Source organism: Ascaphus truei, chromosome 1 (assembly GCF_040206685.1).
Source record: "Ascaphus truei isolate aAscTru1 chromosome 1, aAscTru1.hap1, whole genome shotgun sequence".
Classification (NCBI taxonomy): domain Eukaryota; kingdom Metazoa; phylum Chordata; class Amphibia; order Anura; family Ascaphidae; genus Ascaphus; species Ascaphus truei.
In genome coordinates this window covers 103,440,522-103,464,913 of record NC_134483.1, presented here as the reverse complement: position 1 = coordinate 103,464,913, position 24,392 = coordinate 103,440,522, and the positions used below count along the sequence as shown (strand labels likewise).

The 24,392-nt window shown below is 44.1% G+C and overlaps 1 protein-coding gene across 23 annotated transcripts in view; it reads left to right on the top strand.

Moving 5' to 3' along the window:
- Window positions 1-24,392, top strand: part of MEF2C (myocyte enhancer factor 2C) — a 248,192-nt gene that overhangs the window by 184,966 nt on the left and 38,834 nt on the right. For 12 of the 23 annotated variants that reach the window (XM_075592944.1, XM_075592977.1, XM_075592914.1 and 9 more), the window contains 2 exons: window positions 13,521-13,580; window positions 13,728-13,865. In XM_075592944.1, the coding sequence (XP_075449059.1) occupies window positions 13,521-13,580; window positions 13,728-13,865 (198 nt within the window). Of the gene's footprint in view, window positions 1-13,520; window positions 13,665-13,727; window positions 13,866-24,392 lie in introns of all 23 variants that reach the window. The other 11 variants (XM_075592995.1, XM_075592999.1, XM_075592948.1 and 8 more) reach the window with 2 other exon arrangements.

The window sequence follows — 24,392 nt, the reverse complement described above, 5'->3', positions numbered from 1 at the left end:
CGGAGGTAAATATCTCCGGAATCAGGTGGTCCCTGGTGCAGAAATTAATGGGGTTCAGCTTCGTAGACACCCTACATCAATCCTAGGGTGAAAATAACCAATTTGCCCCCAAAATTGCCACTTTGGATTGCTGCTTTTACAGCGGAAATCCTTGATGCTGCACAGGTTGTTAGGAAAATTGAGATTTTGGTGTCTTTTTATGATATCAACATTGAATATTTCCATTCTTGCTTGTGCTGTGCACTCCAGGACAAAAACAACTATTCGTAATTAATAAATACATAGTTGTTTCTGGTGTTTTTTAGTTATGTTTTTTTCTCTTTTAGTTTTTATTTCAAACTTCAACCAGAATAAACACGTTTTGGTTTCAGCCTGCCGTGACCCACAGTCACTGTATCTCCATATGAATGCTGTATGTAAATATATAGGTTTAACTAGGTGATTACTTTGAAAAGGATTTTGTTTCCCTGAGGTAGGCGGGACTGCCATTTTAAGGAGACCATACAAATTTTTAAGCTTAATCGCTTTTATTATCTTGTGAACTGATCATTTGCTCAACAGTAAATGTTCCAAAAAAAATGCAAACAACAAGAAAATAACATAGCATAACATATATTATAGGGTGTATAAAAGTGGGGAAAAGTGCAAACATCTCTACTATATATTTCTCAAAGTGTCCTATGTGTCGTTGCCTGTCTGTCTGTATGTGTCTCCCTGTGTCCCTAGCGGCAATCAGATTGGACCTTTGGCCAGGCCAATGAGATTGCTCCCTTGGCCCGCACGCCCCCGCACACCTCTCATTGGCCTGAGGCGGAGTGACGACACACACACACACACACACACACACCGCGGCGCTCATCGGGATCGGGACCCGCGCGCACCTCCTCCTCTCCTCGGGTCTCCCGCTTTCCCGCGCTTTTTCCTCCCCCAGGCGCCGCTACAGTCAGCGGGGGAGCGGAGCGAGCGCCCGGGACACAGCGGGGGACTCTCACTTCCCCACCGCTCTCACCACCCATAGGCCACCCCCTCACCCGGCGCTCAACCCCCCCCGCTACCCCCCACCCCCCGCTCACCCCCCCCCGCTCACACCCCCCCCGGCTCACTCCTCCCCCCCACACACAGAGCACGCGGCTCTCCCCTCACACAGGCCGCTCCTCCGGCTGTCTCCGCCTCTCCCCGCGGCTGGCGCAGCACCTCCTCACCGGAGCGTCTCAGCCTCGCCGCTGAGGAACCCGAGGTTGAGGAGGAGGGCGGCCGGTACCCGCAGGAAGAGGAGCGTGGCCGGGTGCAAGGTGAGGAAACGCAGGGGAATGGGTTATTTAACGCGTCCCTGACTCACCCTGCCATTTGCCCCCCTGCCCTTTGCCCCCCCTGCCCTCCCTCCCCCTGCCCTTTGCCCCCCCTGCCCTCCCTCCCAATGCCTTTTGCCCCCTGCCTCCCACCCAATGCCCTTTGCCCCCCCTGCCCTCCCTCCTAATGCCCTTTGCCCCCCTGCCCTCCCTCCCCCTGCCCTTTGCCCCCTGCCCTCCCTCCCCTGCCATTTGCCCCCTGCCCTCCCTCCCAATGCCCTTTGCCCCCCCTGCCCTCCCTCCTAATGCCCTTTGCCCCCCCTGCCCTCCCTCCCCTCCCCTTTGCCCCTGCCCTCCCCTGCCCTTTGCCCCCTGGCAGGGGAGGGCAACTCCCAATGCCCTTTGCCCCCCCTGCCCTCCCTCCCCTGCCCTTTGCCCCCAGCCCTCCCTCCCAATGCCCTTTGCCCCCCCTGCCCTCCCTCCTAATGCCCTTTGCCCCCCCTGTCCTCCCTCCTAATGCCCTTTTCCCCCTGCCCTCCCTCCTAATGCCCTTTGCCCCCCCTGCCCTCCCTCCTAATGCCCTTTGCCCCCCCTGCCCTCCCTCCCCCTGCCCTTTGCCCCCTGCCCTTTGCCCCCCCTGCCCTCTCTCCCAATGCCCTTTGCCCCCTGCCCTCCCTCCCCGTGACCTTTGCCCCCTGCCCTCCCTCCCCCTGCCCTTTGCCCCCTGCCCTCCCTCCCCCTGCCCTTTGACCCCTGCCCTCCCTCCCCCTGCCCTTTGCCCCCTGCCCTTTTCCCCTTTGCTCCCCTGCCCTTTGCCCCTCTGCCCTTTGCCACCCTGCCCTTTGCCCCCCTGCCCTTTGGCCTCTTGCCCCCCTCCCTGCCCTCTTGCCCCCCACCCTGCCCTCTTGCCCCCCTCCCTCCCTGCCCTCTTGCCCCCCTCCCTCCCTGCCTTCTTGCCCCCCTCCCTCCCTGCCCTTTGCCCCCCTCCCTCCCGGCCCCCCTCCCTGCCCCCCTCCCTCCCTGCCCTCTTGCCCCCCTGCCCTCTTGCCCCCCTGCCCTCCCTGCCCTCTTGCCCCTCCCTGCCCTTAGCCCCCCCACCCCTCCCTGCCCTTTGGCCCCTCCCTGCCCTTTGGCCCCCCCGCCCCTCCCTGCCCTTTGGCCTCCCTGCCCCTCCCTGCCCTTTGGTCTCTTGCCCCCCTCCCTCCCTGCCCTCTTGCCCCCCTCCCTACCCTCTTGCCCCCCCTGCCCTTTGACCCCCTCCCTCCCTGCCCTCTTGCCCCCCTCCCTCCCTGCCGTCTTGCCCCCCCTGCCCTTTGCCCCCCTCCCTCCCTCCCTGCCCTCTTGCCCCTCTGCCCCCTCCCTCCCTGCCCTCTTGCCCCCTGCCCTCTTGCCCCCCTGCCCTCTTGCCCCCCTGCCCTTAGCCCCCCTCCCCTCCCTGCCCTTAAACCCCCCCGCCACTCCCTGCCCTTAGACCCCCCTGCCCCTCCCTGCCCTTTGGCCCCCCCGCCCCTCTCTGCCCTTTGGCCCCCCCGCCCCTCCCTGCCCTTTGGCCCCCCGCCCCTCCCTGCCCTTTGGCCCCCCCACCCCTCCCTGCACTTTGGCCCACCCCTCCCTGCCCTTTGCCCCCCCCCCCTGCCTTTTGGCCCCTCCCTGCCCTTTAGCCCCCCCCTGCCCTTTGGCCCCCCTCCCTTCCCTTTGCCCCCCCACCTTTCCCTGCCCTTTGGCACCCCCGCCCCTCCCTGCCCTTTGGCACCCCTGCCCCTCCCTGCCCTTTGCCCCCCCGCCCCTCCCTGCCCTTTGGCCCCCCCACCCCTCCCTGCCCTTTGGCACCCCCGCCCCTCCCTGCCCTTTGCCCCCCCGCCCCTCCGTGCCCTTTGCCCCCCTGCCCTTTGCCCTCCCCGCCCTTCCACGCCCCTTGACCCCCCCACCCTTCCACTCGATGCCCCCTGCCCTTCCACGCCCGAGCAACGCCGGGTATATGAGCTAGTATATTATAAAACTTGAATTAAAACAAGCTATATAGACAACAGTTCCATGTTGAACATTCCCTGACCCATTTATTTCCTACAATACATGAATTGAGTTGCCCCAAAGCCGAGCTTTATTCCCCTATTATGTCCTACAAGATTAAGCCATGTTTAGAAGCAACATCATTCACAGTGAACCTATCAATAAGAGTCAAGACAAAGTTTAGTTTATTCATTGTCATTCTGATAGTGACATTGGCGGCAGTTCTCTTTATTTCTTTAAAGCACTGGAAGCAATAGGCAAAATTAATTCTCAACCTGGAGTCATTCTTGTGATAAGACCACAGCGGTTTTGCTTGGAGGAACCCAACACTTCAAGTAAGGCTGACAAAAACAACAGGGAGGTTCCTGCTTTGAGTCCATTCATTTATTTGTAAGAGAAAACAGCTTCTATGCTCAGTCCACTATCTTTCTTGATGGTATCTAGCCAGCGAGTTCTTGGGCAGCCTCTTTTGCCACCGATCATTCCAAGCATGACGTCCTTCTCAAGCGACTTGCTTCGCATGATGTGACCAAAGTAGGAGAGCTTTTGCCTTGTTATCTTGGCCTCCAGTGAGATTTTCGTTTTGATCCATTCCAGAACTGCTTTGTTCGTTATTCTGGCTGTCCACGGAATGCGTAGCAGACATCTCCAGCACCACAGTTCAAATGCATCGATCTTTCGCCTGTCTGTCTTTCTCAGAGTCCAGGTTTAGCAGCCATATGTTGCTTTTGGGAAAACGATCGCATTGACCAATCTGCATTTGGTTGCCAAGCTGATGTCTTTACTCTTCCAGATGTTGTTCATACTGACCATTGTATTTCTTCCAAGTGTCAGCCGTCTCTTGATCTCAGGGGTGCAGTCGCCATCTCGATCAATTTTGGAGCCAAGAAGATGAAATCTTTAACCACTTCAATTTCTTCATTGTTGATCTTGATATTAACGTTCACATTGTTTGCTGTCGTCATGATCTTTGTCTTCTTAATGTTCAGGCGCGGTCCAACCTTCTCATTTTCTTCTTTGACTTTCACGATCAGATGTTCGAGATCCTTCTTGTTTTCAGCCAGCAGGGTGTTATCGGCTGCGTATCGGAGGTTGTTGATGTTTCTGCCACCTATTTTCACGCATCCTTGGCGTGTGCCCTTTCCGATCTTGAACCAATCTGTGTCTCCGTATGTCGTTCGGACTGTAGCTTCTTGATCTTGATAGAGTGATTTTATGAGTTCGGTCAAGTGTGGTGGTGTGTCCATTTCCTTCAGGCAGGTCCAGGGCTGCTTGTGCTCAATTACATCGAACACCATTGAATAATCGATGAAACACATGTAGAGATCTTTCTGATACTCCCTGTTGTTTTCCATAATCCATCGCCAATATAGTTCAGGCTATGATATAATACGATTTCAATTTACATATTACTTCAGTGTTTGTGAAACCTTTCTTCTTGGTCCATTTAGAGAATAAACAATGCATTTGTTGAATTGCCTAATTTGCACATGAATGGGTTACCCCTAAAACATATTCTAACCTATGAAGAGAGGCTTGAGAACATTGCAATTGTTATACTACAGTAGTTACCAGGTTTATCAACTCTATCAGGTTCAAACATTGAAGAAACGTTCATGAATAAAATAATAGTGTTCAAAAATGTTGAATCCTCATAGGCACCTTTAAGTGCACTGGCAATTTTATATAAGGGATTCAATATTTAGTTTTGCTAGAGGCCAAGTTAACAGTGGTACTCCATTCATCTCTACCTACCAGGCTTCCATGATACATCCCAGAGAAAACATCAGGACCCGATTAGGTGGGTTATAGGCAGGAAAGCTATTGTACTGATCCTCACAAACTGGTGGACCATACATCCAGTGTACCTCCCATCAGTTGGCAGGTTAGCACGAGGAAAGAAAGAACCTATAGCTACTTTTTCAGGTTTTAGTAGTATTTGTCTACTCATCTACTTGTACACCAATGAATGAATATGTACCAGTCCTGCTTTTAATATCAGATTTGTCTTATCTCTCTATATTGTATTATTTGCTGGTGCATGTGGTACACACATGTAATGGTACTGTATCTGTTCTCAGAAGGGCAAAGCATTGTTTAGTAAGACATCAAAGCAGGCCACATCTAATTCTCAAAGATTTTTTTTGCAGTGTTTATGGTTGAATAACATTGTAATAAAATCTCTTTTTTATATGAAAAATAAGGACACTGCTGTACTATTATACTACAGTTACTATTCAGCACATTAGTTGTTTCACAGAAGTACTCACTTGCAAGCTAAAGATTATAAAGTGGGGGGGTCTCATGACCATGGGGGGGGGCTGGCCTTCCCCTCGCTGGCCCGCCCACACCCCTCACCTCCCCTGGCCAGGGGAGGAGGCACACGGGGCCTACTTAAGGCCGGGCTGGCGGGGAGCACAGCCTCTTTGCTGCCCGCCAGACAATCCTAGCAGCCTCCCTAGTCATGCAATCACTAGGGGTGATTGGTGAAGGGTGAGTTTAACAATCAAAGCTCTAGTTTTGCTACAGTGCAACAGTGAATCCAGATTTGCACTAGTTTACCTTACATTCAATGACTAGCATTTTTTAACTGATTAATCTTGTAAATACTGTTTAAAAAATCAAAAGTGAAGAAAGAAAAATCACACCTTATATGAACAGTCTTGAGTGTTCATTCAAAGGACATAGACCTAGATTCACTAAAGTTTGTTAAATTGGCGATAATATTCTGTTATGATAATGTTCACTAAGAGTTACTGTATATATGCACGATAACTGAATGTCATCGGTATGAGCATACTAGCACATGCGAACTGCCCTTACTGATGATGTCACATGGGAACAATTCCCACCAATGTTTTGCACCATTAATAAGAGTGGTAAATCAATCAATGGAATTCTTTTATTTACCACATGACTGTCAAAGTATGTGTCGGCGACAGGCCCTACGTAAAGCCCATGCGCTCGCAACACATCAGTCGACAGTGGAGGAAAGACACGAGGATGGCCATCCAATGTGAAGAAAGAAAATAAAGAAGAACATCTTTAAAGGTTTCTTCAATCTGCCCAGAAGATTATTCCACACGCAAGAGAGGATCATAGGTATCAGTCAAAATTGAGGCTGGGTCATCGGGGTTCATGGATTGTGGTGAATTATAGTAGACAATTGGGTCCTGGATTAGGCTGCATTTAAAGTCTTAGATTTATTTTTTGTGGCACATTTTTCCAGTTACTTTTTCTGTGGCCTGTCAAGTGGAAAACATAACATTATTTGTATACATTACTGGATTTTGGGGGGGATTTTTGGTTGATTTGATTACCACACTGGATTTGTTCCAGGGTTCATTGACCCAGAAGGTCCTGAGAATCTCAATGTGGATGGGGTAAGTGGTGTTTTTTTTTACCATTAATGCATTGAGTGCCAATGAGGCTTCTTAGGCTCGCCTTCAGAGTGCCTAGGTAGCCTCACTGGTATTGAAGGAGTTAATGAACACTTAGGGTCTCATGCAGAGAGCATAGATAAGGAAATAGCGCCATCTTCTGGCGAAAAAACTAGCCAGAAATCCTTAAACTCGGGAGAAAATGGCGCGATTTTTAAAAGTGCTCTGAAAATTTTTCAGAGCTGTAAAACTCGCCAAACTCGTGGCGAGAACCTGTAACTCGCCATGCTAATATAGCGTGGTATTCCAGAAGCTCCGAATCGCTGGAACACGCCAATATTTGCATTAGTATGGCGAGTTTCAAATAGCCAGGAAAAGTTGGCAATTTGCAGTTTTTTGCCGAAATGAGTTAACGACGTTCCCTGCATAACACCTTCACTAACGGCAAATCTGTGGCTATTTTACAGCCATTTTAAACTTTTTTAACATTCCTCTCTGCATAAGCCCCTTAATGTATATTATACCTTCTTTTATAATGTTAGATATGTTTGGTTTCTGCTTTTATTTGTGCCATTGCGTACAGCCCTATTAGTTAGTTTTGGGTAATAGGGCCTTAAATCTTTCATCTATAATAAGGGGGGTGGTGGGGTTGGGATGGGTGTAGTGAGGGTGGGTGGTGAAGGGTAAATTCCCACAGGGAGGGTGGTTAGTCCATGCAATGCCTTACATGCAATGCTCTTTGTACACAGTGGAGGTAGGTAGTCTAGTATTAGGAATATATTTAACCCTTAGCAGACCTAGCATGGTAGCTAGCCATGTTTCCCTAATCTTTAAAATAATGTTATCCAGTGTACAACAAGTTTTTTCTTTAGATTGTATACATACTTTAGTATTTATATTGGTAATATCATTCATTAAAAGTTAGTTTGATAGTTTACACAAACCATCCAATATTTTCTAAGCATTGTATATATAGTATGTACCTTTCATATAAGAAAAGAAAACTTAATTTTATAGAAAGTTATGCAATTCCTGCTTTAAACAGCTTCTCAAAACGAATTATACATCAAAAGTTCAGATTAAAAAGTTGATAAATGATACCAAAACATTTAGTACATTATTATTATTCATTTACATTATACCTTAGTTAAACAAATAAGGTGTTACAATATGGAAGACAGTACAATATTAATTGTCATGGTTAAACGTTTTTTTTTAACTTTAAATGGAAAGGGCCACACACACACACACACACACACACACACACACACACACACACACACACACACACACACACACACACACACACACACACACACACACACACACACACACACACACACACACACACACACACACGCTGGAAATAATACTGTGTGCTCATTTGCATGTCTTAGACAGAAATATAAATAAATAAATGAAACAGGCTGCCTTAACCCATGAAGATTAAAAGAACTGGTCTGGGGTAGCAAGGCAGAAAAGGCCATCTATGGCCATGTTGCAGAACAAGCGATTACGATTGGCCGTTGTCATTTGGCCTTTGCCGAGATAGACAACAGGTGCAGACTTGCTGACAGGTGTAGATATTTGGGATAAGTAAAATTGCTGATGGCTAGTGATGTAGCCCTGTGTCAGATTGTAAACTGCTGAGCTCTGACAGAACGGGATAGCCAGCTTGCATGCTTTGAGATCATTTGATTCACTCGATCACTCTAAAGCACCATTGGCCCCAAACCAAATCCCGGGTGTATACGGTCAGGTCCAAACAGAACCCAACGATGTTATTATCTGGGAGTTCAATCAAAGGCTTGGAAATATGATCTTGTCAATTGGGAGATGGTGTCACAATGTTGAGATGATATGTTTGTTTGGCAGCCAGTTATCTCCAGCTTGTTCCATTTTCAGCAAATGAACTAAGCTCTCGCTCATGAATGTTTTTAAATACAGATATTTAGGAGCTCTTTCAAATGGTCTGTACTGCAATCCGAGCACAAAGCGAGAGCTGTTCGAAAGCGTGCTGCAAAAAAGGCAATATCTTGAATGATTCCCAAAATTGCCATGAAATATACTATTTCAAGTAATTCAGTTGACAAAATTAGGACTAAGAAAAATATTGTTGTATTGTATTACTATATTGAAATAAAACGAATAATGTGTCCTATTTGGAATGCTACAGAGCGCTTCTGTTATATGCAGATCACAAACTGACTGTCATTAGATTGACTGAGATCAAATTAAACAATTTGGTATAAACCGTCCTATAGTCTCTAAACATTGCTAGATATTCTGCTGTCCCAACATAACTGGTGTGCACATTTGTCTGAAATATATTTGTTGTATAATCTCGTATTTATCACATTTTCTACCGTAATCAGTAAGGTCGTTTCTCATATTCAGTGGATTTTATCCACGTCCAAGACTCCAAATGCGCCTGCCCATGGCTTGAATGTGCAAAGTGAATAGTGACATTTATTTTCCATTTTCACAAAATAAGGTCATTCTTTATTTCACAATATTTGTGAAATGTTGGGGACTTTCTTCTTGTTTCCCACAAATGACTACTATTTTAATGTTACTTCTGTAGATGACTTAATCAATTTATGACTCATTTGTTCTACTTCGTGATGGGTAACAACGCTGTAGTTATTATAGTCAAGTATGTATTAGCAGCAACAGTGGAAAATTAACAAATATACTCCAAATGCTACTTTATCAGAAGGGAATGTGTGAAAGTGCTATTATTTGTAGTGTCTGTTGCATGCTTTATTTTCCCACAGGTTTTTAAATTAACAGTATGCTGTTCGTTACATCTTACTAACATAACAATGTAAAACGATAGCTTTTATTATACAGTATTACAGATGCAACCTGTCAGATAAATAATACTGGCTTCTCATTTGATGCTGTTATTATTGGTTAATGCTTTTTTATTTATTTATTGTGTGGAACTGCACTGATATCTTGTTGGTCTTGTTGTGGAACAAGTAAAAAGTATATGGTGATTGTGGGGGAATGAACCCCTGTGATCCGGTGCTTCTAAAAATCCATAAGTGAATCTGGGTGTATGTAGACAATGTCAGACACGTGTAGAACAAGAAGGGCTGCTACACAGGCATAAAGATCCTGTTAGAGGGGACCGGCAACCGCAGCAGCATACGGCAGAATGAGAGATAAACCCGGGTAGGGGGCTATTGCACAGGGAAAGGTGTAGAGACAGGGAAAGAGGCAACCGTAAGCTACCTCTCCCGTGTACTCACGAAACCGTCGCCTGCTGCCCTGTAACGACCCGGTCTGTTCACTGCCTGTGCTTGGCCGGTCCCGTCTCCTCGGGTGTCACGCTGGTTCGTGACGTCATCCCCGAGGGCCGACAGCTATGCTGGAGATGAACGGGAACTGCACTGCCAAATCAGCGATCCTGAGTAGCCCTGGAACAAGTGCAAGGGGCGGATCCAAGTGCAGTCATCAGGAAGGGAAGTGGAGACCAGCTCCCAGCTCCGTGTAGCAGCCTGCGTGCTCCGCCAGAAGTAGCAATAACAATTTGTGGTGTGTAGGCGGTCACTGCAGCAGGAATTCAACCGCAAACGTGAATGGTTAAAAACAACTTTATTTAACCTAGAATGCTGCGCATCACAGAGATCACTCTGACGCGTTTCGTTCCTGTGTGGAACTTTATCAAAGAGTGATGATCTCTTACACTGGTGTCAGATATATACATGGATTCTCATCCTGATTGGTCAATACTTAATTGTACACAGGTAATGGCAATCAGTTGGTATTTGATTTGGGGAGGAACCATGGACAGATTACAGTGTATGTAATTGTTCAACAACATAAATAAAGGTAACAAGTAAAAAATACAAAATAACAATGGGTTAAAATCACAAATAGTAAATTGCAGCATCTATAATATCAATGTATCACGTAAACAGTAAAAATGAATAAAGATTTGAAGAATCATTGGAGAATAACAATACAATTTGGAAATCTAATGTATGAAAGGTACAGAGAGTACCAGCTATGAAAACATGCAGTTATACATTATAATTCATAATTCGGGGGGAAGAAATATAGAATTGAAATACAATTGATGTAATGAGTTTGTAATAAGTACAGTAATGCAAGAGATGTATTAGGATGTACACCCCCAGAGACTCTCCAGCTATCTATCCCATAAGGAAGTGTTTCAACTCCCAGTCCACGTTTATTCCATGGGGATGGAGAGTTCTGAGAGTGTATATCCAATACATCTCTTTTTGATTAAGTGCATTTTCTCTGTTCCCACCTCTAGGGTGGCATGGTATGTGTTCTATGGCTTTGAAGGTGAATTGGTTAAGGTTACCTGCAGAGCATGTGGAAAAGTGTCTGGATACCGGATGGTTTAGATCTCTTTTTCTAATCAGCCTAACATGCTCTGCGATTCTGGTTTTGAGGGGTCTAATAGTACGTCCCACGTATTTGAGACCACAGGTACATTGTAGAACGTATATTACATGAGTGATATTACAATTAAGAAATGTTTGAATGTAATACTTGTTACGATCTTCATTATATAAAATATATTTTGTCTGTACTGCGTATCTACACATGGAACAATGACCACACTTATAGAAGCCTTTAGGTATGCTTCTAACATTGGAAATATTGGAACCGGATTGATACATGCTAGGAGATAAGTGAAAGGCCAGTGTTTTAGCTTTGCGGTAACAGAATTTTGGACCATTTTTCACAATATCGCTGAGATCATTATCCAATGACAACGTGTGCCAATGTTTGGAAATGATGTTACATATCTGCTGTGACTGACTATTAATAGCAGATATGTAACATCATTTCCAAACATTGGCACACGTTGTCATTGGATAATGATCTCAGCGATATTGTGAAAAATGGTCCAAAATTCTGTTACCGCAAAGCTAAAACACTGGCCTTTCACTTATCTCCTAGCATGTATCAATCCGGTTCCAATATTTCCAATGTTAGAAGCATACCTAAAGGCTTCTATAAGTGTGGTCATTGTTCCATGTGTAGATACGCAGTACAGACAAAATATATTTTATATAATGAAGATCGTAACAAGTATTACATTCAAACATTTCTTAATTGTAATATCACTCATGTAATATACGTTCTACAATGTACCTGTGGTCTCAAATACGTGGGACGTACTATTAGACCCCTCAAAACCAGAATCGCAGAGCATGTTAGGCTGATTAGAAAAAGAGATCTAAACCATCCGGTATCCAGACACTTTTCCACATGCTCTGCAGGTAACCTTAACCAATTCACCTTCAAAGCCATAGAACACATACCATGCCACCCTAGAGGTGGGAACAGAGAAAATGCACTTAATCAAAAAGAGATGTATTGGATATACACTCTCAGAACTCTCCATCCCCATGGAATAAACGTGGACTGGGAGTTGAAACACTTCCTTATGGGATAGATAGCTGGAGAGTCTCTGGGGGTGTACATCCTAATACATCTCTTGCATTACTGTACTTATTACAAACTCATTACATCAATTGTATTTCAATTCTATATTTCTTCCCCCCGAATTATGAATTATAATGTATAACTGCATGTTTTCATAGCTGGTACTCTCTGTACCTTTCATACATTAGATTTCCAAATTGTATTGTTATTCTCCAATGATTCTTCAAATCTTTATTCATTTTTACTGTTTACGTGATACATTGATATTATAGATGCTGCAATTTACTATTTGTGATTTTAACCCATTGTTATTTTGTATTTTTTACTTGTTACCTTTATTTATGTTGTTGAACAATTACATACACTGTAATCTGTCCATGGTTCCTCCCCAAATCAAATACCAACTGATTGCCATTACCTGTGTACAATTAAGTATTGACCAATCAGGATGAGAATCCATGTATATATCTGACACCAGTGTAAGAGATCATCACTCTTTGATAAAGTTCCACACAGGAACGAAACGCGTCAGAGTGATCTCTGTGATGCGCAGCATTCTAGGTTAAATAAAGTTGTTTTTAACCATTCACGTTTGCGGTTGAATTCCTGCTGCAGTGACCGCCTACACACCACAAAAAGTAAAAAGTATAGTTCAGCTATCGAAAAATCCGATAGGAGTATTTGCAGAATAACTTTGAAATAGCGCGTTCCTCCCTAGGTGGTTTTTTTTTTTTTGGAAGGACTGCGCTTTTCCAAATATGTTGATTATTATTCCTTTAACGTTTATATGTAGGTAACCTGATTATCTCCTTACAATGATCCATTCTGCACCCAAGCTGTGTCTTTCATTTCACTTTGGAAATAAAATGAGTAATCCAATAATTCCATTATCCCTTTCAACACCGGAGGCCTCCAACGCATCGGGGGCTTCTGTATTCATGTCTAACGGCAAAACGCATAGCACCAGATTTAGAACAGGAAAAAAAACTCATGTGCTTTCAACAAGATTCTTTTTATCTGGTAATCACGGTGCTGCTTTTTGTTGCCACTTTTGCCCTGGTTTTGCAGCTGGGATACTTGGAGAAATAGTCCCCGCTGCTTTGTGATGTACCAGGTCGTTCCAGCAGCAAAGGTGTTTAATATCCAATCATTTTTTCCCCTTACTGTACATTTTAAAGTGACATGTTTGTCTGCCTAACGTACCATCTTTTGACTTGTTGAAAAGTGAGCATTTAAACAATTTCTCCAGTTGCTAGTTGAAAAGGGATCCTGTTATGCTTGACTTAGAATAAAAAAATGACGTTTCTTTTCCTGATGCAAACACAGAACAAACAACGAGTTGAGCTCCCTGGATCTATCTTCCTGTTGCCCGCATGACGGCCTGAACTGTTCAAATTGTGTATTTCAGACGTTGAGAAAGAAAGGACTTAATGGTTGTGACAGTCCAGATCCCGATGCAGACGATTCAGTAGGTCACAGCCCCGAGTCTGAGGACAAGTACAGAAAGATTAATGAAGATATTGATCTTATGATCAGCAGGCAAAGATTGTGTGTAAGTACTCTGAGCGGCCGTTCAGTTTTTTTTTACTTTGTGATATTTCTCTAAACCTGGCAGGCATTGAACAAGAAAGAACACAAAGGCTGTGAAAGCTCAGATCCTGACTCTTCTTACGCTCTCACCCCACGCACTGAAGAAAAATATAAAAAAATTAACGAAGAGTTTGATAATATGATCAAGAGCCATAAAATACCTGTAAGTATTAAAGGTTAGATGGCTGGTCTGCTGATAACTGCTGAAGTAACACACTTTAACCCTCGTAGTGCTGGTTTCCAAGTCCAGCCAAGCACTCCAGAGAGATATATTTCCCCTTCAGTGCTGTGTCTCAGGTTTAAACCAGTGGTGCTCAACGCCAGTCCTCAAGACCCCCAACAGATCCCAGCTTCAGCACAGGGGGCTCAATCTGTGGCTCAGACATCTGAGCCACTGATTGAGCCCCCTGTGCTGAAGCAGGGATATCCTGAACATCTGACCTGTTGGTGGGTCTTCAGGAATGGAGTTGAGAACCCCTGGGTTAAACGAAGAATTGTATCAGTGGGTTTCAGCCCATCTTCTCAGGCAGCCCGAGTTACACTAGACTATAGGGATGACCATCGAATTGCTCAGAGGAAAACTGAGATTACATTAATACTTATCAATTTACAAGAGTCCAAGTTAGTTAAATGTTGATTTTCTGGATCCCAATTGAGTCCCTAAATAAGAAACAAATGAAGCATAACAAAACATTGAGAAATGACTTTGACTTCCCTAAGATTAGGGACACCCAGTTCTAAGGCTTTTGTAATAAAGACAAAAAAAATAAGGTGATAGGGGTACCTTTAATGGCTAACTGATGTTTTAAAAAAAAAAAAAAAAGTGTAAGCTTCCAGGACTACTGGAGGCCCTTTTCAGGAAATCACTAAAATAGCACGGCATATTTGTACAAGGCTCATATCATAGTGAGGCTGGTGATACAGATGTTAAATAGAATACCTATCCCACACACATCAGGAGTAGACAATTCTATTTCTTCAATCAATCATATAGTCTGATAATGTGCATAAAATGCCCTGGTGGGGATTTTATATTGGTGCAACAGGGTGAACATGCATTATCACACCATCAATCTGAAAATAAAAACAGATACACCTTGTATCACAATATCAAGGACACGAAAATAGCAATTGTCAAGGGAAAGTCCAGAGCACAAAGAGAGAGAGAGAGAGAAAAATATGGGAATATAAACTCATGCAAACATTGTGCGCATTGAGCACAGGCCTTCCCTGGGGTTCATAGCTCATTCTTTTTGTAAACACAGGTGTACTGTACCTCATGCCACTAACACCCTTTAATGATAATGTGCTCCAGTATGTAATGAGGTGTCCCAATATACTTCCTGCCCTTTACCAATAGACAAGGCACTTCACACGTTACTCTAATTCCTGATTCATTTGCATTTCCTTCTTTGCATTGCTATGTTACACTACCAGCCATTCGCATCACATTATTTAACATCTGTTTGCCCAGTCTTACTATGATGTGAGCATTGTATAAATATGCCATGCTATTTGTATGTATGTATTTATCTGTGTAGCATCATCCATGTACAGATAGCTTCACAGCAGTAATAGAATCACAAAATAATATGAGATATAATGGAAAGAAGCGCTTCAGTAAACATTAGGAATCAAAGTTCCTGCCCCGAAGAGCTGATATTCTAAGTATTTCAATTTCTTTTGTCAAAATGTGACTGCTGAAGGGACCTGAGTAGCCCTGGAAGCTTACACTCATTTTAAACATTTGTTCGTTATTCCAGGTATCACTTTTACCCTACGATGTACTTTTTTTATTACAAAGATCCTAGTTTCTAATGTCTAATGTCCTCTATCTGCTTCTAACTAGTGAGACTTGACATAACTGCAAAGGCAAACGTACCTCTGTACTTACTTTTCAGGTACTGTAACTTAATTAAAAACGTGAAAAAAAGTTAAACGGCAAATACACTGACGGAACGCTTATAGAAGAGGTGGCCAAATCCAATCTTCAAGGGCCACCAACAGGTCAGGTTTTCAGGATATCCGTGCTTCAGCACAGGTGGCTCAATCAGTGACTCGGTCTATGACAGCCTCTGATTGAGCCACCTGTGCTGAAGCAGGGATATCTTGAAGGCCAGTTTGTTGCTGACCCTTGACGATGGGAGTTGGCCACCCCCTGCTTTCAAACACCCACAATCTCGGTTTCTGACTCATCCTCGGCAAATCTAATTTATGCATTCTCATTTATTTAAATAGACTTCGCTGATAAAGGACATTATAGCCTCACGCAATAATAGCACAGGTTTATAAAAGTTTAAAATAATGTCTTCCAAAGCATAACGGATAGATCTCATTTCCTGAGGTGGTGTCCTACGTAACCCTTTTGCTGCCCGAGTGGCCAACGCAAGTTAAAGTCCCAAAGGGGTTCATTTCAATGAAATAAATGCACTGAAGGGTTAAATGCTAATTGCTAGCTGCCGGGAACCAGACTGCATGAGATCCCGTTACTAGGATTCAATCATGTTGGTGTGTTGGGGTGATACTAAAGCGTTCTGAGTTTTGCTTTCCTTATATTTTCTGCATTCGTGTCTTTGTTTTAACGTACAGCGAAATTTAACTCCTTAAAAAAAATTCACATGCCTGGCCAGTCATTTAAGAGAAATAACTTTGCATGAGCTGTTTTCTTTGTGTTTGATGTAATTGATAATACAATGCCTGTTTACTTGCCAGTAAATCTCTATGTTTTATTCTCTGTATGTTGTGGCACCTTCTACTTAACCAGTATAACGATTCTCCAAACTTTTTTGAGCTTTCAAGACTACATTCTGTAGGTTGCTTCAAAGAACATCTTAACTTTGTTGTGAAGAAAAAAGCATTTGTTCTCTGCCACCATTTACAAAATTCCTATTGTATAAAGTACCAAAACAAATGTTAAAGTCCTATACAATATTTATTGGTCAAAATTGGATGGTAATCTTGGCAAGGAAGCAGCACAACCCTACTTTTTAATAAAATCAGGACACATTAATATTTTTTTCCCTGTCTTTGAGAATATGTGTGAACCGCATACTCATTATTAATGTAATAGAACGTAGAAAATATGTTTTTTTTAAAGTGTTGTGAATGCATCAAATGCACACTTAATACAGTTGCTCTGATATTTCAATATAGTTTTTTTTTGTGTGCTAATTATCCTTTGTTTTGAATGAAATGCCAGTTTTGACTACTGGTACATTTTTATAATCTACTTTTAACTGAATAATTAATATAAGAACAGGAAACAAATGGGAAAAGAAAAACAACCTCCATAAATTCTGCCTCGAAAATATTAACTGAAGCCATAACGTTGTTCAAAAGTGGATTATATTATTAGAAATGTAAGTCATTTTACTGACAATCATATGCATACAGTACCTTAATGACCTAAGACTTTGCAACTCTGCTTTTCCATCGAAGAGTATTTGAGTTAAGATACACTCAAATTCTTGGGTGACTGGATAGTTGCAGTATGTTTTCACACAAGCCCTTTTAGCTGCTTATGTAGCAGTGCTGCAATTTGAGAGCAGGAACATGAATGCCTCTTAAAACCCATGTTGATCACAGAAATAACAGCTGTTGGCATTGAGATGGACAGGAGGCAGGGATTACCAGCGGGTGGGCAGAGGGCATTTTAAAGAGTTATATGAAATCCTTGTCTCGGAATTCTTCATTAGTTCTTGTTGAAACACACATGCCCATCTGATGCTAACTATGCATATACTGATTTCCGAACACAGTTTACACACATAAGGTTGTTGTTTGCACCAGAGTCACCAATGGTCAGTACAAGTCCAACATTTCGGTAAGCACGGCTGCACATTTTTACGAGACCCTTGTCGAATGGAACGATTTGATGCCTGCCTTGCCCCTGATTTATTTGTCTTGCTCATCATGACTAACAGGGAAACAGGCAAATAAGTGACTTAATGTGTCACTTCTGTGTTAAAAAAGAAACCTTGACTTGTACTCCTTCTGCAATGAAAACCTTGAAATAAAACAAATGGTGTCCAGCATAATTACTGACCTCGTGCACCACAAAGGGCAATTCAGACTGTGGTCGTTGTGGTTTGAAAGTATAGGGTGTCCTGTTTTGCAAACTGGACACTGCCATTTTACACAGGAAGGATGGCACCATTAAAATGACAGCCTAACAGACGCTCTAAACACATGGCACACTATATCCATTTTTGTCTTTCCAACCTGACCACAAACTAGGGGTGGTAAGAACACACAGCGTAGCAGTTAAAATGTACAACGTTTAAGCCTTGCCTCATACAGAAGGAAAAAAAAGAGCCATTGAAAGGCTGGCTTGTGGATATAATAACATGGGTTATAATCTGTAACCACTGGTACACAAAGGAACCTGACTTCTTCATCCATAAGAAAACACGAGCGATGCCAGCAGAAAAAAAAGCTGGCTATGGCACTTCATGAAAAGGGTTGCTCAGGTTTCCGCGGAGAAGCCTAACGATATGTATTTTGTGGTTCAAAAACATCTGATAATAATTATTCTTGCATTTGTACTTTGAGTATAACATCATTAGAGTGCACTGCTGGAAACATTCAAGATTAAAGAAGCTCACCTAATTAGTAGAGAAGAACATGTGGGTCATTGTGGGTGCATTTTTGTCTATGGAATCACATTTATTTACTCCTCTAGTGCAGGGACGCTAAACTCCAGGCCTGAAGTCCCCCCCAACAGGTCAGGGTTTCAGGATATCCAAGCTTCAGCAAAGGTGGCTCAATCAGAGGCTCGGACAAAGACTGAGCTTCTGATTGAGCCACCTGTGCTGAAGCAGGGACTGATTGAGCCACCGGCACTGAAGCTTGGACTGATTGAGCCACCTGTGCTGAAGCTGGGATATCCTAAAAACCTGACCTGTTGGGGGGTGGCGGAGAAGGCTTGAGGACAGGAGTTGAGCACCCCTGCTCTAGTGAATACATTTCAACCCACCTGAAACATAAACATATGTAAAAATGTTGAATTGTCCATTGATGTTAATAAGAATGTCAATAGAGTAAACTCTATCTATATATATATTATATAGCACTTCCCATATGTCTTGACATCATTACATTGTAAGCCGCAGAATTATTACAAGTTTTGCCAAAGTAAATGGCCTTTCTGCACTTATATTTCTCAACAGCAACTAAAATGACTTGGACCTAGATTGGCAGTGTTTAAAACGGCAATTATTTTGCTATTAACATCTAAAATGTATTCAGATAAAATCTGCCTATTGAGAATGTGTAGAACACTCTGTCACTGAATGGATGCATTGATGTGAAGCTTTACTTTGTCTTACCTTAATTGAGCAGTTCTAGGGTTAAAATGACATACGTAGTTATATCAACTTCGGTGTTATTTTACGGGTCATTTGCCAGCTGAAATGTCACATGTTCCGAAAACTCACATACTGTACGTATAATAGAAATGATGCACACATTTTAAGTCCTAAAAATCATTGAAACCCATTTAGGTACATGCCACACATGCACCAAAAATGGAAGCATACTGTATGTGTAAAACTATCCAAAAGTAAGCAAACGTGTATATTTTTGTAGGTTTCCGGCCCTGTTGCAACACTTGTGTCAAAAACGCCTGTGTTGCAAGTGTATATGCATCTTTCTTAGTTTTTGAGCTACTGTACAAAATACAAAAAAGGCAATCAGTATAATTGAAGAAAAAAGAAAGGCAATGGGTTATTTGTCAAGAAAAATGTTACACTGTAGATTTATATATTATAAATGTACTTCTTGCAATGAGGAATATATTGTGAGTTATAATACTAACCCCCAAAATGTAACTCATACAGTATGCCTTTTTATGTACAACCCCTTGGTTCCACACACGATCGTCTTAAAGAAGAAATCCATGCCGGCCAATTTTTTGGTCTCCGGAGATGAACCCCATTAATTTCGGCTCTGGGGACCCCCTGCTTCCGGAGATACTTACCTCTAAAGTAGGTGCCCGTAGCTGCTCCGGCTGAGGGGCTTTAAAGTTGAAAGCTTCAGCGTCACGTGGGCCACAGGAAGCTGCATCGATTATGTCACGGCTTCCTATTGGTCCTCAGGGCCCAAAATCTTTTAAAAGAAGACGTATTGTGAACCCTTGTATCCGAGGAGAGTCGCTACCAGCGCCCACTTTGGAAGTAAGTATCTCCGGAAGCAGGGGGTCCATCGAGCTGAACTTAACTGAGTTCAGGTTTGGAGACCACCTGCTTAAAAAAAAAACAGTATATATATATATTTATATAGTCTATAAGGATCCCTAGGGATCCAATATAAACGGTATATTGCATCTGTAGGGATCCGTACAGACTGTAACTATTTACCCTTTACCGTGCACCACACCTGCTGAGGCCTTTTTTTAAGTGTGTGCGGCCATATTCTCTTATATAATAATTTGCAAACAATATCCGCCGGCATGGATTGCTGCTTTAATACTGTTCTAGCCTGTTAAATTGAAGTAAACATGACTTTAACAAAGAAAGGACACTGGTAAGGTTGATATGATTAATGATTGTGCTGTGGTTAAAGGGTATTGTTACTATTGGTATCGGTGGTTTGGATTACCACTCCTTTTTATTTGCACACCCAGAGAATCACTACTTTTCCATTCACAACATTACACCTTTTAAAGAAAATTGGATTTCTATTAGAAAGCATCTCGCCCTTTCCAATTTTACAGCATAAATATTTCTTCACAAGAACTTGAAATCAGTTTGATAAATATAGATCTTTATATATATATATATATATATATATATATATATATACAGTGGTCGACAAATCACCCAAAAATCTACTCGCCGAACAAAAAATCTACTCGCCACCTAGCCCTGGCCCCAGTCCCGCCCCTAGTCCCGCCCCCAGCCCGCTTTAAAAAAAAGAATAAATTCCTAGTAAGAACAACATTCGTTTATTTATTGTATTACATTATACTATAATTAGTCCTTGTTACATGTGTGTGTGTGTGTGTGTGTGTGTGTGTGTGTGTATGTATGTGTGTGTGTAAATGTCGGATCTAGAAAAAAAAGCCAGATGTGAATGACCAGTTTCCTGCACCCCTTAACCATTGTCTGGATGCCCTCGCTTCACAATATTTAAAGCAGCAATCCTGCCTGGGATCTTACCTGATCCGCAGTCCCTCGATGTCCAAGTACCCCCATTCCCGCAATGTTATACATTGGAGGGGAGGTGTTCCCTACCTGTCTTCTGGGTTACGGGGGATTCCGATGTCTTCTGTGTGAAGCTCGAGAGTTAGATCTGGAAGAAAGCAGTATAGATTATTTCGGTTAAGATATATAGCGTAAATAAGATATCCAGGTCCAGAGTGTGAGACAGAGAAAGTGTGGGTGAGAGACAGACAGAGAGAGTGTGGGTGAGAGACAGAGGGAGGGTGTGTGGGTGAGAGAAAGAGAGACCGAGAGACAGAGACGCACACAGAGAGAGAGCGGCACAGAGAAAGCGAACACAGAGAGAGAGAGAGCGACACACACACAGAGAGAGAGACATAGAGAGAGAGAAACAGAGAGAGAGAGAGAGAGAAAGCTACACACAGAGAGAGACAGCGCTTCACAGAGAGAGAGAGAGAGAGCGCTACAAACACACAAACAGAGAGAGCGCGGCACACACAGAGAGAGAGAGAGAGAGAGAGATCGACACACACACACACACAAAGAGAGAGAGAGCGACACACACACTCAGAGAGCGACATACACACAGAGAGAGAGAGCGACAGAGAGAGCGAGAGAGCGACACACAGAGAGAGAGAGAGTGATACACAGAGAGAGAGAGAGAGCGACACACACAGAGAGAGAGCGACACACAGAGAGAGAGAGCGACACACACACAGAGAGAGAGAGCGACACACAGAGAGAGAGAGCGACACACAGAGAGAGAGAGAGCGACACACAGAGAGAGAGAGAGAGCGACGCACACACAGAGAGAGAGAGTGAGCGACACACAGAGAGAGAGAGAGCGACACAAACAGAGAGAGAGAGAGCGACACACAGAGAGAGAGAGAGAGTGACACACCGAGAGAGAGACACAGACAGAGAGAGCGACACACAGAGAGAGAGCGACACAGAGAGAGAGAGAGAGAGACCAAGACAGAGAGAGAGCGAGAGACAAAGACAGAGAGAGGGTGAGAGACAAAGACAGAGAGAGGGTGAGAGTGACAGAGAGAGAGTGTCAACCAGTCAGTCATCACACACACACACTTTCTCTCACACACACACACACACACACACACACACACACACACACACACACACACACACACACACACACACACACACACACACACACACACACACACTCTCTCTCTCACACACACTGTCTCTCACACACACACACACTCTCTCACACACACTCTCTCACACACACACACACACACACACACACACACACACACACACACACACACACACACACACACACACACACACACACACACACACACACACACACTCACTCTCACACACACACACACACACCTTCCTGTGCACTCGCTCTGCCTCTCCTGGGTCTCTCAACCCCGCGTCACTCCTCCGCTCCCACATTCCTCTCTGCTCAGGGCCTCTGACATAACTCGTTACCTCCCAGAGGCCTCTCTGCTCCCTGGTGTCTGGGCCTCTCCTCGGGGGGCTGACGGGGGGGTGGCGGTACCGGCCTGGTGCCTCGCGTGCTCCCTCTCACTCTCTGAACCGTCTGAGGCAGCGGGGACGTGCGCCGGCATGGAGAGAGAGTTACCAATCCGCGCGCGAACCAGCGGCCAATCCACGCAGAGCAGGGAGCACACCAATGACAGCTCGAAGAAGGGGAGACAGTGGAAAATTCGAGCAGGGGCGGGACCAGGGGGAGGGAACCCACCAATCACAGCGCAGGGCACAGCGTGGGGATGCAATGCGAGGCGGCGATTGGCTGGGAGCGCAAGACTTGGCACACAACGCTGGCGGGCAATCAGCGGACAGGTGAGTGTGCGCGTGTGCAGAGAGCAAGGTGGGGCCCGGAACTGAAAAAGGGAAAGAGCCACCGGATAACATAGCGGAGAGCAGCAGACAATCAGTCTCAACCAATCACAAGGGAGGCCACTCGTTAGGGGAGGGCTCATATAGAGCCTGGCCGCGCGCCCACAAAACCTGGGAGCATGCGGCAATCAGCAGTCAGGTAGGGGGAGTTTTTTTTTTTTCAGCGCGAGCAGGGAAAATTAAAAAAAAAAACATGTGTGCTGCTTGGGCCAATAGGAGCTCGCCCAGATGTTAAATCCACTCGCCCCGGGCGTGCAGATATATAAGATTGTCGAACACTGTACAGTATATAGATATATATGTATATATATATATATATATATATATATATATATAAATATTTTTTTAGTACCACTACTTTTTAAAGAGACAGTCCAAGAGGCACATTAAAAAATAATATATATATATAATATATATATATATATATATATTTTGTTTGTTTTGTTTAATATATGCAGCCTTTGATTAGCTTTATTGACAACTAATTACCTAAGCTGCCAATCGATTAGTTCTCCTGTAATCGATAAGCAAACTCCCTGCTTCCCAAGGTTCTCTAAATGGCTGCCTCAGTTTCAATCAATCCTTCAGTCAGTGTAACTCAGCAGCTACTCTGTATTCTTATATTACTAAGGTAACATTATCTATTGTTACAGTTTGCAGCTCAAACTGTTGCGAATATTGGCAACAAATTATCACAAACAGGAAAATGTTACATCTTGCACTGCTGCGGATGTGGACTAAAACCTGCTATAGAAATCTAAGGATGCTCAATATATTAAAACTCATTAAAAATGGCACTAAGGTTTGAATTACAAAAAAATGTGTATTATCTAATACAACAGAACTGATTTATTAAAAAAAAACACATGTAGGATATTGCATGGGTTGCTCCTTATAACTACTGTGATTATGTGGTAATAAGCTAATTCTAATATGTATGCCCTTCTTTAACCCAGGCTGTCCTGAAAAGCTGTGTAATGTGGCAGGCGTATGTTTATAGGGGCACAAGTTAAAATGGATAAGAAGTAAAGAGTGACTCACTGTGAGTGCTCATTTGTATGACATTACCCAGAATCCCTGGCTGCAGTGGCAGCACACCATTCTAAGGCTGCGGTCCCAGTAATGTCTGTGACACGCGCACCCGGCGGGGGGGGGGGGGCGGCGCGTGCACAGCATTAACCGCGATCTGCGGTCTGTGAGGGAGAGGAGAATCTTGCGACGGGAGGGGGCGTGGTCGGGGATTTGCGGGGGCGTGGCCATTACGTCAGGCGGCTGGTTCGCCCTCATTGGGTGAACCGCCGGTGGGGGCGTGGCCACGTCTCCGTCGCTAGGAGTAAACTCAATTTTATTGAGTTGGGAAAAACCCTGCCGCACGGCGCGGCTGCACCTTCTGCGTCACGGTGCTTACTGGGCCCAGCCCCACTGAGGGGCGGTGCTTACACGCACAGTGCACGCCGCGCCGTGCGCACAGGCTGTTACTGGGACCGCAGCCTAAGCGATAATGGGGAAAAGCAGGGTTGAAGCCCTGCATATGTACCCACAAGGGGTATTTTTATTTACAATATTTATGTATACATCCAGAAAGTTCAGTTTTCACAATTCTGCAGTGGTTTAAATGTTTGGTATGCCTAGGA